This window comes from Nerophis lumbriciformis, linkage group LG02, assembly GCF_033978685.3.
Source record: "Nerophis lumbriciformis linkage group LG02, RoL_Nlum_v2.1, whole genome shotgun sequence".
NCBI classification, from domain to species: domain Eukaryota; kingdom Metazoa; phylum Chordata; class Actinopteri; order Syngnathiformes; family Syngnathidae; genus Nerophis; species Nerophis lumbriciformis.
The window spans coordinates 16,853,784-16,870,509 of NC_084549.2; the positions used below are offsets into that span (position 1 = coordinate 16,853,784).

General features: G+C 37.0%; 1 protein-coding gene across 1 annotated transcript; it reads right to left on the reverse strand.

The window, feature by feature from the left end:
- Positions 1 to 745: 745 nt before the first annotated feature.
- Positions 746 to 15,034, reverse strand: got1 (glutamic-oxaloacetic transaminase 1, soluble). The gene is made up of 9 exons (XM_061948191.1): positions 14,828 to 15,034; positions 9,567 to 9,748; positions 9,371 to 9,494; positions 8,153 to 8,265; positions 7,784 to 7,888; positions 5,173 to 5,323; positions 4,732 to 4,897; positions 4,525 to 4,667; positions 746 to 1,298 (listed from the first exon to the last, which is right to left on the reverse strand). The coding sequence occupies exons 1-9, from the start codon at positions 14,934 to 14,936 to the stop codon at positions 1,159 to 1,161; spliced, it is 1,233 nt and encodes a 410-aa protein (XP_061804175.1). The 5' UTR covers positions 14,937 to 15,034; the 3' UTR covers positions 746 to 1,158.
- Between the last annotated feature and the right edge of the window lie 1,692 nt (positions 15,035 to 16,726).

Consider the following 16,726-nt stretch of genomic DNA (forward strand, 5'->3'; position numbering starts at 1 on the left):
TGGTACATGTCTCCGTTTTTTCTGAAAACATAGCAAAACGCCACAGGTAACATGAATGTGCAGTAAATGAGTGTTTCCATGGTGACGGCCTGTATAGTACGTGCAAAATCCTTATTTAAATAAGGCGGTCTGCACCACTTTTTAGTTGCACAAGCAGTCTTAGTGGTTGGCACCCGCTATTAGTACATGCTATTTTATAGTTTGCACATGCTGTATAGCGAGAGGTACTTGGATCTCAGTATATCAGGCCCAAAGTGTGCAAAAACAAAAAAAAAGTCATTTGATGTGACTGAGCGTTTGTTTGTGTGGCTCACAGTTATACTTTCTGACAGGTTTTGCCTCTGTTTTCTTGATGATTGTGTGTTTGTTTGGAGATGTTGGGGGCCTGCAAAGTCATATTTTGTCATTTGGATGTTACTGTACCGTTACCCAAAGATAATTACACACTGAACAAACGTAAAATATATTTAAATAAATAATATATCATGAATAATAAAATGGCAGAGCTGCTAATCTGGTGTTGTTTTGCTTATTTATGCATTTCATTTTGTACTATTAGTTCATGCATTTCACATTCCAGCATAAACGACAATTGCACAAACATGTTTTGATGTATTTTTAATTAGAAATGGCCATGAATTATTGTGCACATGTAGCTGTTTCTCTCAATATTAAATTAAATAGCTTTTTCTAAGGAGACTTTTCACATTATATTTCCTTTTAAAGACAGATATACACAGTGGAGCAACGTGTTCATATTTTAATACTGGCCAGCAGGAGGCGACACAACTACTAGGATAAGTGGCTATTTAAAGCTCATTCTCGCTTGATTTAATGGTGAATATTACATGTTTCAAGTTGCCTTTAATGCAGCATCAAGTGTTTTTTTTAATTACATTTATTATAAAATACAGTTAAGCCTACAACCCTTTAAGTCTGGATTGGCACCAAATATTTGTCATGTATTCATTAAATATTGCTTGTACATAATGAATAAATGATTGTAATGCAATTAAAACACATTTAAATGCCCACTCTGAACCCACTTAGGGAAGATATTCCCCTAAATAATTAAGATAAGGTGACTATGCTATGTTTAAGTGCGCAGTATAAGGAAACAGGTCCAGAATACAAAGGTCGTCTGGAGAAGTGCATCATTTACTGGACCTTAGTGACAGCCTCGTGGATGGACTCGGCCACGTAGTTGATGTTCCTACTGGTCAAACCGCACATGTTGATGCGACCGCTGGCCATTAGATAGATGTGTTTTTCCTTCACCAAATATTCCACTTGCTTGGCTGCAAGAAGAACGGACAGTGGGAGAAGAACAAGGCTTAATTCTTTCAGATGTGTGACAGCAAAAAGCAGTGGTTGAATTGATGATTATGGCGGTCAGGCTTCCTATGTGTGGAATTTGTTTTTGTTTTTATTTACAGTAGAGCCAAGGGCCGCCCCTCCTTATAGGCAACGCATGCCCTGTCCGTGGAGGACCCGTTTTGCGTAAAAAAGCACATGTAAAATGTCAGGACGCTCCATATGAACATTTTCAGCGAATGTATTCCTAGCCCCTTCCTGCTGCGTCATTGATAAGAATATAATGAAAAATTTCTCAAGACATTCTAATTTTCTCCCGTGGTGTCATTCAGGGATAAAATCCCGGTCGGAGTTGTGGAGGAACAAGCGCAACTTTATGTTTTCATTATTTCTAATGTCTTACTGTCACGTTCTAGTGTCGGGTGTTGCAGAGGCGGCAAGCCAAGTGCATGTAAAAAAAAAATGGTATTAACCAAAAGTGCACAGAAAGGCAAAAATAGACACAGCAAGCATAGTGAAAGACTTGCTGAATGGACAATGATCCAGCCCGACTGGCATTAAAAGCCAGCGCTCAGACAGGAGAATAGTAGTGGCAAAAAAGAGACAAACAAGAAATGGTCAGGAAATAAAACAAAATACCAGAACCTGATAATAGTTGTTACGAGAGATTATGACCGTTATTTTGCACAAATAATATAAATTATTCAACAATTTATTTCCCATTAGTTTGTTTTAGTATACAAAATATGCATCAAATTAAATTCAATATTTGATTTAAAAAGTATAAAAATAGTTTGACATAAATGGAAAAAAAGTGTGAAAGTTTCTTTGGCGGGGAGTGGTCCTCAAAATACAATTCTGGTAAGGGCCCTAATATATGCTAGGGCGGCTCTGGTGGAACGTATTTGTTTTTGTATAAATTTGCCGAGTCGGAGCTTTTCTTCCGATCACTCACACACACCAGTGAAAAATTGTTATTAAGTTGGAGGAATTATTACGATGCCAAACACTTTATAGGGCAAGGAACCATTGCTACTTACACTATATTGCCAAAAGTATTGGGCCACCCATCCAAATGATCAGAATCAGGTGTCCTAATCACTTGGCCCAGCCACAGGTGTATAAAATCAAGCACTTAGGCACGGAGACTGTTTCTACAAACATTTGTGAAAGAATGGGCCGCCCTCAGGAGATCAGTGATTTCCAGCGTGGAACTGTCATAGGATGCCACCTGTGCAACAAATCCAGTCGTGAAATTTCCTAGCTCCTAAATATTCCAAAGTCTACTGTCTTCTTTATTATAAGAAAATGGAAGAGTTTGGGAACAACAGCAACTCAGCCACAAAGTGGTAGGCCACATAAACTGACTGAGAGGAGTCAGCGGATGCTGAAGCGCATAGTGCAAAGAGGTCGCCGACTTTCTGCACAGTCAGTTACTACAGAGCTCCAAACTTCATGTGACCTCCCAATTAGCCCACGTACAGTACGCAGAGCTTCATGGAATGGGTTTCCATGGCCGACAGCTGCATCTAAGCCATACAATACCAAGTCCAATGCGAAGCGTCGGATGCAATGGTGTAAAACACGTCGCCACTAGACTCTAGAGCAGTAGAGACGTGTTCTCTGGAGTGATGAATCACGCTTTTCCATCTGGCTATATGATGGACGAGTCTGGGTTTGGAGGTTGCCAGGAGAACGGTACATTTCGGACTGCATTGTGCCGAGTGTGAAATTTGGTGGAGGAAGAATTATGGTGTGGGGTTGTTTTTCAGGAGTTGGGCTTGGCCTCTTAGTTCCAGTGACGGGAACTTTGAATGCTCCAGGATACCAAAACATTTTGTACAATTCCATGCTCCCAACCTTGTGGGAACAGTTTGGAGCGGGCCCCTTCCTCTTCCAACATGACTGTGCACCAGTGCACAAAGCAAGGTCCATAAAGACATGGATGACATAATCTTGTGTGGATGAACTTGACTGGCCTGCACAGAGTCCTGACCTGAACCTGATAGAACACCTTTGGGATGAATTAGAACGGAGACTGAGAGCCAAGCCTTCTCGACCAACATCAGTGTGTGACCACACCAGTGCGCTTTTGGAAGAATGGTAAAAAAATTCCTATAAGCACACTCCACAACCTTGTTGACAGCCTTCCCAGAAGAGTTGAAGCTGTAATAGCTGCAAAAGGACCCACATCATATTGAACCCTATGGGTTAGGAATGGGATGGCACTTCAAGTTCATATGTGAGTCAAGGCAGGTGTCCAAATACTTTTGGCAATGTAGTTGTATCTTAAACCACAGGCATTTAATGAAAGCAAAAATTTAAATATGGTGAAAATAATTGTTTTAGGGAAAAAAAACTCAAAAATGTATTTCAAAAGCAAATATTAAGCTATATTAGTCAGATTTATTTAATGGACTCATTTTGAAACCACATATTTGAAAATAAAATCAAATTAAATAGGTCCTGTTAAACAAAATCTTAAATATGTCTACTCTGAACAGGGGCGTACTGTAGCACCAAATTCTGCCCCCCCCCCAGCCCAAAAGTACAGCTTCCTGAAGGGACCTCACAGTCAGTGTTCAAAAACAAGAAAAAAAAATACAAAAATTAGGGTTATTTTACTTGAACTAAGCAAAATTATCTGCCAATAGAACAACAAAATTTGGCTTGTCAAGACTTTCCAAAACAAGTAAAATTAGCTAACCTCAATGAACCCAAAAATACCTTAAAATAAGTATATTCTCACTAATAACAAGTGCACTTTTCTTGACCTTTTTGCTCAATATGTTGAAAAATATTCTTAAATAAGTAAATGCTCGTGCCATTATCTTGACATAATGATATGCGCTCGGCATCATGATTTTTTTTTTCATGCTTGAAGTAAGAAATTATTACTTTAAAAAAGTAGTTTTATACTTGTGAGTGTTGATGACACAGCTTTGCATCAGTTGATATTCTAGTTTCATGCATGTTTTACTCAATATAGGTCATAAAATCTCAGCAACAAGCTGTGATATCTTACTGAGATCATTTTGGACCAAAACCCTTAAAACAAGTAAAACACTCTAACATAAAATCTGCTTAGTGAGAAGAATTATCTTATCAGACAGAAAATAAGCAAATATCACCCTTATTTGAGATATTTAATCTTACTTAGATTTCAGTTTTTGCAGTGTACCTGTAGTGTATGATGTGTACTATACTCACGGTTGAGGCCGGTGAAGCTGAACATGCCAATTTGCTCTGTTATGTGGTGCCATATTCCGGGTGTACCCAGGGCCTGGAGCTTGGCCTTCAGCTGAGCCCTCATCAACAACACCCTGTCTGCCATCGTCTTCACATTTTCCTTCCTGGCGTCACACAAATCCATGAACAACACGTCAAAACATTACGTTATTCAGGCAGATTGTTCACCATTCGGTAAAGAGCTTGGGTGAGTTGAGGGTGACGGCCACAACGCGAGCGCCCTGAGAGGGCGGGTTGGACCAGGTCGTCCGCACAATCTTCTCCATTTGGGACAGAACTCTCTTCAGGTTGTCGGCATCACGTGCCACCACGGTCAGGTTGCCAACACGCTCGTCTAATGGGATGGATGTATTATTTATTTCCAGTTTCCCTCTGGAATTAATTATATTTGTGCTGCTTTTAGAAGTAGTTCACCAGCTTTTTTTTTTTTTTAGCTCTGAGAAACAAACACTCCAATTTAAATTCCCCTGCAGGAGTTTTTCTTTTCTTAGTTATACACCTGCAAGCAAATTTGAATGAATATATGATTATATTTATGAATTTACATTTGCCATGCAACTGTCGACAACAGAAATGAGTGAACGTAGTGCAGAACTGAAAATGACTTACTGTAAAGGCCAAAGTTCTTGGAGAACGACTGTGCGCAGAACATTTCAAAGCCCTTGGAGACAAAAAAACGCACCGCCCAGGCGTCTTTATCCAGGCTGCCCGAGGCGAATCCTTGATAAGCCGAGTCGAAGAAGACAAACAGCTTTCTTCTCTGGAAAAGACCAAGGTGAAAAATTATGTTATGCAAACATTCAAACTGTCTGAAACTACCGTGAATGTTATAAATAGATTATTTTGACTATACTTTTACTTAACCGCTATACAGTCAGTGGTTCAATCAATGCATACCTCAGTATAAAAATGTGTGAGGAGAGTTGCCGGCAAATTTTTATCCCAATATACAGCCTGAAAGAACTTTACTGTTACCAAGTTTTCTGTTAAAAAATAACATGCATTCAAGCAAAACGTTTAAAAATGTTCATGTATGACATTCTGACAATACAATTGCATTCGTGTAAAAATAATGGGGTCTTTACTTAAGCAAATTCTAATGATGCAAGCAAGAAATATATATATTTGACAGCCCGAGTTTTAATGAAACCTACTTTTTACTTTTGAGTATTTTTGTGAAGAAGAAACTCTACTTTGACTAAGTTACATTGAGTTACATTATATTTATTTATAATTATTGCTATTATTAAAGACATACTTTTGGCTCGTTTTTCAGTATCTCAAAAGTACTTCTTCCAGCGGCCACTGTCACATGACTCCATTTTACCAATCCACTGTAAGCACTAGTGACGTTTGACTCCGTTTCACCAATCAAACGTAGCCTGGAAGTCACATGACTGCACTCAAACTACATACTGCAAAAATTGACATGTCAGACAAGGCAGCACAATTCTTTAATGTTTACTTACAGACTAAAAAAAATAACATTTATATCATGTGCTGTCATCTGTGACAGTGGAAATGTTCACATTTCAGCCTACAAGAATTCCATTTCCAACTACGGAAAACATGTGATAAGTTGTAGATGGTTTGTTTTTTTATCTTTTATCTGCACATATGCTAACATTAGCCTAGTTATAATGTCATAAGTGACTGTAAAGAGTGCATCTCTCTGTCTCTCAAATGCACACACACACACACACACACACACACACACACACACACACACACACACACACACACACACACACACACACACACACACACACACACACACACACACACACACACACACACGTCATATTATTTTATTATTTTAAAATAAAATAGAACATCAAAAGTAATGATAACATCAGGTCCTAAAGAAAATTATATATGTATATACAGTCACGATCAAAAGTTTACATACACTTGTAAAGAACATAATGTCATGGCTGTCTTGAGTTTCCAATAATTTCTACAACTCTTATTTTTTTGTGATAGAGTGATTGGAGTACATACTTGTTGGTCACCACAACTGTACATATATATATATATATATATATATATATATATATATATATATATATATATATATATATATATACACCTCCTAGGTAACACATGAACCAAGCGCAGCGAAATTGTAACAACATGCCGCCATAGACGGAAACACCTCCTAGGTAACACATGAACCAATCACCACGCCCCTAGGCCAGCCTGTACCCACCCACTCTGTGCCCTATATAAACCATGGTATGCGAATGCTCCCATTAAAATCTCCTGACGATTGAGGGTACCCCCCTCATGAAACAGGCCTGTAGAGATGAAATAGTCTTGTGATTTTTTTCCCCACACATACATATATATATATATATATATATATATATATATATATATATATATATATATATATATATATATATATATATGTATATATATATATATATATAAATATATATATATATAAATATATATATATATATATACATACATATAGACACATATATATAAATATCATATATATGTGTCTATATATATGATGTATATATCATATATGATATATATATATATATATATATATATATATATATATATATGTGTGTATATATCTCATATATACATACATATATCATATGTATATCATATATGTACATATATACAGTACATATATATACATGATATATATGTGTGTATATATATCATATATACATACATCATATGTATATGATATATGTACATATATACATATATATATATACATGATATATATATATATATACATATATATATATACACACATATATATATATATATATATATATATATATATATATATATATATATATATATATATACAGTATATTATATATATATATATATATATATGTCTTAATAAGATTATTCAAAAAATAGTGCTCGATACATATATATATATATATATATATATATATATATATGTATGTATCGAGCACTATTTTTATATATATATATATATATATATATATATATATATATATATATATATATATATATATATATATATATATGAATGTGAATCATTACCCATTTGCAGTGACGGAGCCTTTAAAAAAATATTGAATATTAGAGACCCTGGCAGGTATTTCCTTTTGTAGATCAGGCACCTGGCGACTACGGAGACTTGGTTCATCGAATAAAGTATTTGCAGAATTTACTGTAAATAAATAATTTACTATGGGGACAAAAATACTTCAACTACCATCATCACTTCAGCAATCTGCTTCCACTGCTCCTGTGTGGGGTCTGTGCCAGTTGGATTGTGAGCACAAGCATGCAAGAGAAAGATGGATCGTTCTGGGCAGCTCTGGGAAAAGAAAAGATGAAGTGGTGATGTCTCTTATTACATTGGAACTCATTTAGTCACAGACTGGAATGACACACTGGAAAGAGTGTGGAATATTTGACTGGTCTCCTTCATCTCGGTCCGTTTATTCTCAGTGCATTAAATACATCACAACTGGACTGTTCACAAACTTAAGACAGGACAAATGCAGTTTGAGAGCTGAGATCCCAAGTATGTATCCTCTACATGTCCATACAAGATGGTTCATAGCTCACGGTGCTTTACCTCCAGGTCGCCAAGGAAACCAGACAGATCGAGGCCTCTCTTCTGCGCATCCCAGTACTTGTATGGACGGACATCCTCAAAGCCGGCGTTGGAGAAGACGCCATTGTGATTTTCTGTAGCAAACAAGAAGACTAAACGGTGTGTCTTTCACACAGAAACCATACTAAATCAGCTGCATTTGAGGTGTGCCTTTTATACAGATAATGTTGCAACTGTGTGCACTTAGGAAAATTGTCAGGTGGGAGACCAATTACTACGTATCCCTCGTACCCTAATGCAGGGAATACAGGACAGCAATACAAGAGAAAAGGTATACTCATTGTTAGAGGTGTTTCGATCCAATATTGATATCGGTTTGATATCAGCAAAAAACAAGTACGATGATACAAGCAGTCCTGCAGCGCGTTTACCTGCCTGTTAGAATGTAAACGTCCCTCGATAATTACACAAAGGTTGAACTTTCCTTATATTTTAGTCCAGTCAATAACGAAAACGTAAGCATGGTAAGCAATAGGCTACAAGCAGCTACACAACAACTAAGCACACAATAGCACACAAGCTAAGGTGTGCTTAATTGAACAATATTGAAGTCTAAAACACCGTATTTGTCAACATAAACATGTATCAAATAATTACAGTTTGAATATTAGATATCAAGTCTCTAAGCTAGAAGCCTATTAGAAAGTATCCAGTAACAAATGTGTCCGCAACATTCAACTTCCTGCGTCATGAGCTTAAGTTAATGAATTATTATGACCACTAAGTGTCGCCAAAACACGAATGAAAAAGCATAAATCTGTAATAAAGTTACTGTTTTAAATACCTGCCATTGTTCTAAGAATTTCACTTGATCAAGCATTTTCTAACATTCCACATTACAAAAAAACCCGCAAAATATGTACTTTTATGCCATAAGGTAAGTGTTGTTCTTACTAACCATTGTTTCTGTTTGACTCATTTAATTTAAACAAGCCTTTTCTAACATTCCACACTACAAAATAATAGAATTATGAACAATAATTCATGCTGATATCGTATCAGATCGATACCGGAATCGGCCAACGCCAATTTTGGTATGATATCAGAAGTAAAAAAACTTGACACTCCTGCTGATTGTGTTGTTTGGACCTTGCAGTGATACACGGGGCGCTTTAGAGCACTGATAATGAGCTGTTAAGACTAAAATATAAATATAATTCATGAATGGAGAGTGTGTACCCCAGGTAGGTGCAGACACATAGACGGGCGTCTTTGTGTTGTTGCTTCCGTTGTAGAAACGTCTTAGAAACTCTGCCCCCATCTTCAGGGCACCAGTGCCGCCAAGACACTGAACGGCGCCAACCTGACAAACAAACAATCCAAATGAAGAGTAACAGGAAGTTGAAACACACAACACACTTTCAGGTTTACACACCCGGTCCTCCAGGATGGCAGGGCTGCCATCTCCGAGTGCGATCTTGGAAGCCGAGGCTCTGAACTCGGGCAAGCCGAGGATGGGCAGGTACTCGTGGTTGAGCTTGTCGTCGGCGGCGATGATCTTCTCCACCTTTTTCACCACTGGTAGAACCCACGGCTTGCCTTCATCTGTGCGGTAGGCTGCGACACAGTTTATAGAGTGGAATATAGAGTGGAACTTCCATTGACAAACGCCTCTATTTGCGTTCTTTTCCGTTTACATCACGCCAAATATGCTTCTGTATGCGAATCATGTCTCGGTGTACGCATGTCGCTTGAAGCCATCAGGTTGCTAGACAACCACTGAGCTAGCATGTTAGCCAGTTAGCTTCAGACTCGCGGCCCCTTCAGTTCGAGGATTTCATCAGCGGAGGTGGATTTGTTACGCAGCAAGACTTTAATTGTGATGAGACCGAAACATATGCCACTGCGGACCTTTATTACAGCGAAGGAGAAGGCACTACCGGGACACAAGCCGATGAAGGATTGCCTTACACTGCTGGTTTGTGCTAACGCTAGCGGTGACTACGTGAAGCCGCTGCTTGTTTATTGCTCCGAAACTCCCAGAGTGTTCAACAATGCCAGAAATATTCCCAGACACAAGGTAAAATGATTTTCCTTTTTTTGTTTTTTGGCTACGGTGTGTACCAACGAGACTTTGTGTGTGTTTGAGATTCTTGAGCCATTATCTTTTTGTGTGTGTTTGAGATTCTTGAGCCATTATCTTCTTGTCATATTGGTATATATATATATACAGTATATATATATATATATATATATATATATATATATATATATATATATATATACACACACACATACAGGTATATACACACATATATATATATATATATATATGTATATATATATACATACACACACATATATATCTTTACATATATATATATATATATATATATATATATATATATATATATTTATGTACTGTATATACATACATATATACACATATTTATTTATATATGTATTTATATAATATATATATATTATTTAAATTTTATTTATAATTACATATATTATTTAAAAAAAAAAAAAAAAAAAAATATATATATATATATATATATATATATATATATATATATATATATATATATATATATATATATATAACAATATGTAAAATTTTGTCTTCAAAGTGTGCAGTTATTTATTAAAATAGGGACTTGTGCAGCTGTGTCTAATGTTGTGCCCAGTGAGTGTATTTTGTAGAACACAGTACAAAATGATTGTAAGCTATTACCAATACACACCAAAATTAAAATATAAAGATTGAAGTAGGCCTGATTCTGCCAACAAACAAAACAACTGACCTTCAACAGGTCACTTTGAGGCACAGACATGCACTTTAAACTTTAGATATGGAGCCTGTGTAACGCCGTGTTTCTCTCTGATAAAGACTCAAGGGCACAACAGCAGATTTTCAAGCCCGACCGAGCTCGCTAACAAATGGAAAGACAACTTTTCTTCTTCTTCCGTGAACCTCAGACAACCTAAAGAATGAAATGCATCGTAAATCACGACGACGCCCACGAAGCGTTTGGCCTACATTTGCCATCTGCCTTGTCTTGTAGCGATGAGGGGATTATAAAGCCTCGCTCGGCCTCCTGTGCTAATCATGAAACACAGGTACTGTCCTCTGTGGTGCAAAATCGACTTTTTTGTAATATTCCTACACTAATATGTATCTTTAGAGCCTGTTTATGACCACTAAATGTGCGAAACATATATCATCATCTTCACTTAATTTTCCCATATTTGAAAGAAGAGGCTCTCCTTTGAGCTTGATGAAGCCACCCCATGTATATGCCCACCACTTCAAGGAGAACACCTTTGTTAAAAAAAAAAAAAGGGAAAAAAACAGGCTTTGCTACATATCTTAAAATAAGTGGATAAAGTGCACAATAGTGTTTCTTGGAGCCACACACTCTGTCAAAGACAGGGATGGACAAACACAGCTCATTATAATAATTAGAATAATCTCGCCACACCTAGTGTGTGTGTGACAATCATTGGTACTTTAACTTTAACTTTAATTAGCATTAAAGCTACACACGCACATAATGGCATGTTCCCAGTGGGGATCACTTAAAGCAGGGGTGTCAAACTCATTTTAGTTTAGGGGCCACATGGAGGAAAATCTGTGCACACGCGGGCTGGACAATTAAAATCATGGCATTAAAACTAAAAAATAAAGACAACTTCTGATTGTTTTCTTTGTCTTACTTTGGCCAAAAAATAGAACAAACACATTCTGAAAATATTACAATAAAAATATAGAAAAGAAATACCGGCAGCAGTAAAGTTTAGATCCATGAAGGAAAGAAGAAAGTGAATGAATGTTTATCACTGAATAAATATAACATTTGTTTTCTTTTGTATTATTTTTTTAAGGAATTAAGTAACGTTTAGGGCGACCTTTTTCCAAAACACAATATAGAATGTGAGATATAACAGAATGATGCATACATTTATCATATTTGTTTTCAAAACAGCTACTATACGGGCGGTATAGCTCGGTTGGTAGAGTGGCCGTGCCAGCAACTTGAGGGTTCCAGGTTCGAGCCCCGCTTCTGCCATCCTAGTCACTGCCGTTGTGTCCTTGGGAAGACACTTAACCACCTACTCCCAGTACCACCCACACTGGTATGAATGTAACTTAGATATTGGGTTTCACTATGTAAAGGCGCTTTGAGTCACTAGAGAAAAGCGCTATGTAAATATAATTCACTTCACTCCAAAAAAGTGGGACCCCAAACATTTACTGTGGGACCCCATTTTGAAAGTTCCTAGTGCCAACACTGATGGAGTATTGGTGCGTGCAAAAGAGCAGCAGGTGGCTGTGGCCTGCGGGCCGGTTCTAATACTAATCAAATATCCATACTTGCCAACCCTCCCGAATTTTCCAGGAGACTCCCGAATTTCAGTGCCTCTCCCGAAAAACTCCCGGGACAACCATTCTCCCGAATTTCTCCCGATTTCCAGTCGGACTTAAGGCACGCCCCCTCCAGGTCCGTGCGGACCTGAGTGAGGACAGCCTGGCGTCACGTCCGCTTTTCCTTCAGTCACGTCATAACATCTACGGCTTTTGGAGAGTGCACAACTGCACACACAACAAGGAGACGAAGAAGAGACAGTCATGGCGACGACGAGTGACAGAGAATAGAACGAGGATGGACAATTCAACCCTAAACTCACTCCTTTCCTGCAAGTTAAATTTCACAGATGCTGCCTGTAATAGAGTGATCTAAGTTGTTTACGTTGTATTGCGCACCCTGACGGCAAGTGTGGGAGTCGGTTCTGAAGTATGAAGTAAAGAGACGTAACTTCGTTACCTCGCCTGGTTATTAACTCCAACCCAGAATATTGCACTGCCCATACCTATGCTCCTTCAAAGGCTGTGCTACTGGCTGCAAAGCATTGCACTTTCAAATACAACAATGAGTGGAGGAGTGTGTGTGTATATATGTGTAAATAAATGAACACTGAAATTCAAGTATTTATTTTATTTATATGAATATATATATATATATATATATATATATATATATATATATATATATATATATATATATATATATATATATATATATATATATATAATAAAATACATATATATATAGCTAGAATTCACTGAAAGTCAAATATTTATTTTATATATATATACATATATAAGAAATACTTGAATTTCAGTGAATTCTAGCTATAAATATACTCCTCCCCCGGCCCCACCCACCCGACCCGGCCCACCTCAACGCTCCCCCTCCTCAAAATCTCCAGAATTTGGAGGTCTCAAGGTTGGCAAGTATGTTCAAATATCATCCGGAGGGCCCTGGCCCGCGGGCCTTGACTTTGACACCCCTGACTTAAACTTTTAAACTATTTAAAGTTCTAAACTCTGTCATAAATGCTACATTTTGGCACAACTCTCAACACACTGTTGTGGTACCTTTGAGCATACTTGCCAACCCTCCCGGGTTTTCCGGGAGACTCCCGAAATTCAGCGCCTCTCCCGAAAACCTCCCGGGACAAATTTTCTACCGAAAATCTCCCGAAATTCAGGCGGACCTGAGTGACGTGTCGACAGCCTGTTTTCACATCCGCTTTCCCACAATATAAACAGCGTGCCTGCCCAATCACGTTATAACTGTAAAATGATGGAGGGCGAGTTCTTGGTTTCTTATATGGGTTTATTGTTAGGCAGTTTCATTAACGTCCTCCCAGCGCGGTAACAACACACAACAACAGCAGTCGCGTTTTCGTCTACCGTAAAGCAGTTCGTCTGCCGTAAACAGCAATGTTGTGACACTCTTAAACAGGACAATACCGCCATCTACTGTACATGCATATGTGACAATAACATCTACAGCTTTTAGAGAGTGCAGTGCACAACTGCGCACACAACAAGGAGACGAAGCAGAATGCATCATCAGAGAGGGTGTTCAGCATGATTAGAAAAATAGTGACAGAGAATAGAACAAGGATGGACAATTCAACCCTTAACTCAACAATGAGTAGATGAGTGTTATGTGTGTGTATATGTGTAAATAAATGAACACTGAAATTCAAGTATTTCTCATATATATATATATATATATATATATATATATATATATATATATATATATATATATATATATATATATATATATATTGCTAGAATTCACTGAAAGTCAAGTATATCTTACATATATATATATACAGTATATGAAATACTTGACTTGGTGAATTCTAGCTGTAAATATACTCCCCCCCCCCCCCCCACCTCCCGAAATCGGAGGTCTCAAGGTTGGCAAGTATACCTTTGAGACTTATTTCAAATTGTTCAAAAATAGTATACCTGGGATCTGCATGCTTGCAAGACTTCTCACATGGCTCTAAAAAGTAAACAGCCTGCAGGATTACTACTCATATAATCAGATTAAAAGTGACAAAGGTTGCACGGTAGAAAAATGTGTTGCTGTTTGGTTGCTTGAGACAGCGTTCAACCTTCAACCTGAGGCTGGTCCAGATTCAGAGTTCACTGGTTTGCATCAGTCAGATAAGAGAGAATTCAACTAGGGTTGCATAATAGCACACACATACACTAAACTATGGCATAATGAATGTATTATGAGGTGTACACAAATGCAGCCATCACAACATGCGCATGACTGCAAAAAGAAAACAATAAATGGTGTTCACTGGAGTGTTCAAACTTACCCCCAACTCCGAGGTTGACTTTGTGTGGGAACTGGTCATTATTGAAATCCTGGCTCAGTTTAAAGACAGCAACAGGTGTCGCTTGGGGAACCTGGACGAAAACAGACATAACGGATGGTTTTGTTGTACTTTTCTCTATTTCAGCCACAGAACACAACCGTGCACCGACAGGGAAAAGTTACTTGGATCGGCGGAAAAAGAGAAAAGTGGGTGTTTCGGGTGCACGGTTGGGATTGTGGGCGTGTGACAAGGACCAATCACAGCGGTGATTCTTGGCAGGCCAAAGTCCAACGCAGGAGAGGGAGAATAGCCAAAAGGCGGGGATGCTGACCAATGAGGAAGTCTGTAGCGTGATCGACAGACATCACAGCCAATTAAATTTAGAGAAAGACGGGGGGGCGTGACCGTACTGCAATACTATGTTTTGCCACAAAGTGGTGCCACAGCCCAGGTTACAATGGCGGAGGCGACAGTCAGTTCACTGTAAACAATACAAGTCATAAACTTAGATGTACACTCATGTAACAAATTCTTATTGGCATATCTGTATTATTGAACAAGTAAACAAAATAAGTGAATCGCAATTTCAGTCTTTACAAAGAAAATTGTGTTAAAATGAATGTACAGTGCTCAGAGGAGCTGTGTCTAATGTGGTAGAGTAGGACATTATCATTATTATTACTGTTACTACCACCTAAAGAGGACAGGTGGTATAGAAAATGGATGGATGAGTTATTATGTTGTAGTAGTAGTAGGAGTGATACATTATTTTACCTACTTGAAAGGTAAAATAAATCAATTTTTCTCTGTTATATGCACATTAGGGATGGGCGATATGGCCTAAAATATATATATTGTAATATAAAATGCAGCCTCCTGCGATTACAATATACATCACAGTATATTATTTAGCATATACATGATAAAAGAATCATTTACAGGTTACAAAAGCTCCTAGTTTGGTAGCTGACGTATGCAGCAACATATTGCGTAATTTCCAATGGTATCATTTTGTTAAAACTATTATTTTGCTTACCATTTTGCTCTTACTTTCTGCGGTGTAATTTTTCTGTCTACACTTTTTTTTGAAATTTTATAGTCATTCATTCTTCTGTTGTTTTGATACTTTACATTAGTTTTGGGCCATACTACAAATGTGGGTATTGAGCCAATACCAAGTACAGTAGTTACAGGGGCCGTATTGGTCATACCAATGCTGATACTTCAAATTTTCAAACTCAGTAAATTGGGTCACTTTTTATCACTATTGCAATTAAAAAAACACAGGATGGCGATGTAACAATATGTATGTATGTATGTATGTATATACATATATATATATATACATATATATATATATTTTTTTATATATATATATATATACATATTGAAACCCAATATCTAATATATATATATATATATATATATATATATATATATATATATATATATATATATATATATATATATATATATATACATATATATATATATACATACATACACTCACAAATACACATGTATATATACATACATATATATAAACATATACTTACATATATATGTAAACATATACATACATATATATGTAAATATATACATATATACATACACACACATATATACGTGTATATATATTTTATGTGGTCCGCCATGTCGTTTTGTGGTCCTCCAGCAACATTGATACAACGTTGATTATACATACATGTCCTTTAAAACTGACTTTGAAACAACATTACAAAATAGTTGTATTTGTAAATTGAGACAACGTTGATGTCTAACGTTGGAGTCACGTTGTTGGTTGGGAAATGACCAAATTTCAATAGTCAAATCAATGTCACAACCTGACATTGAATAAACGTCGTCAAAAAGCATGTTGTGTCAACGTTGTATTTGTGT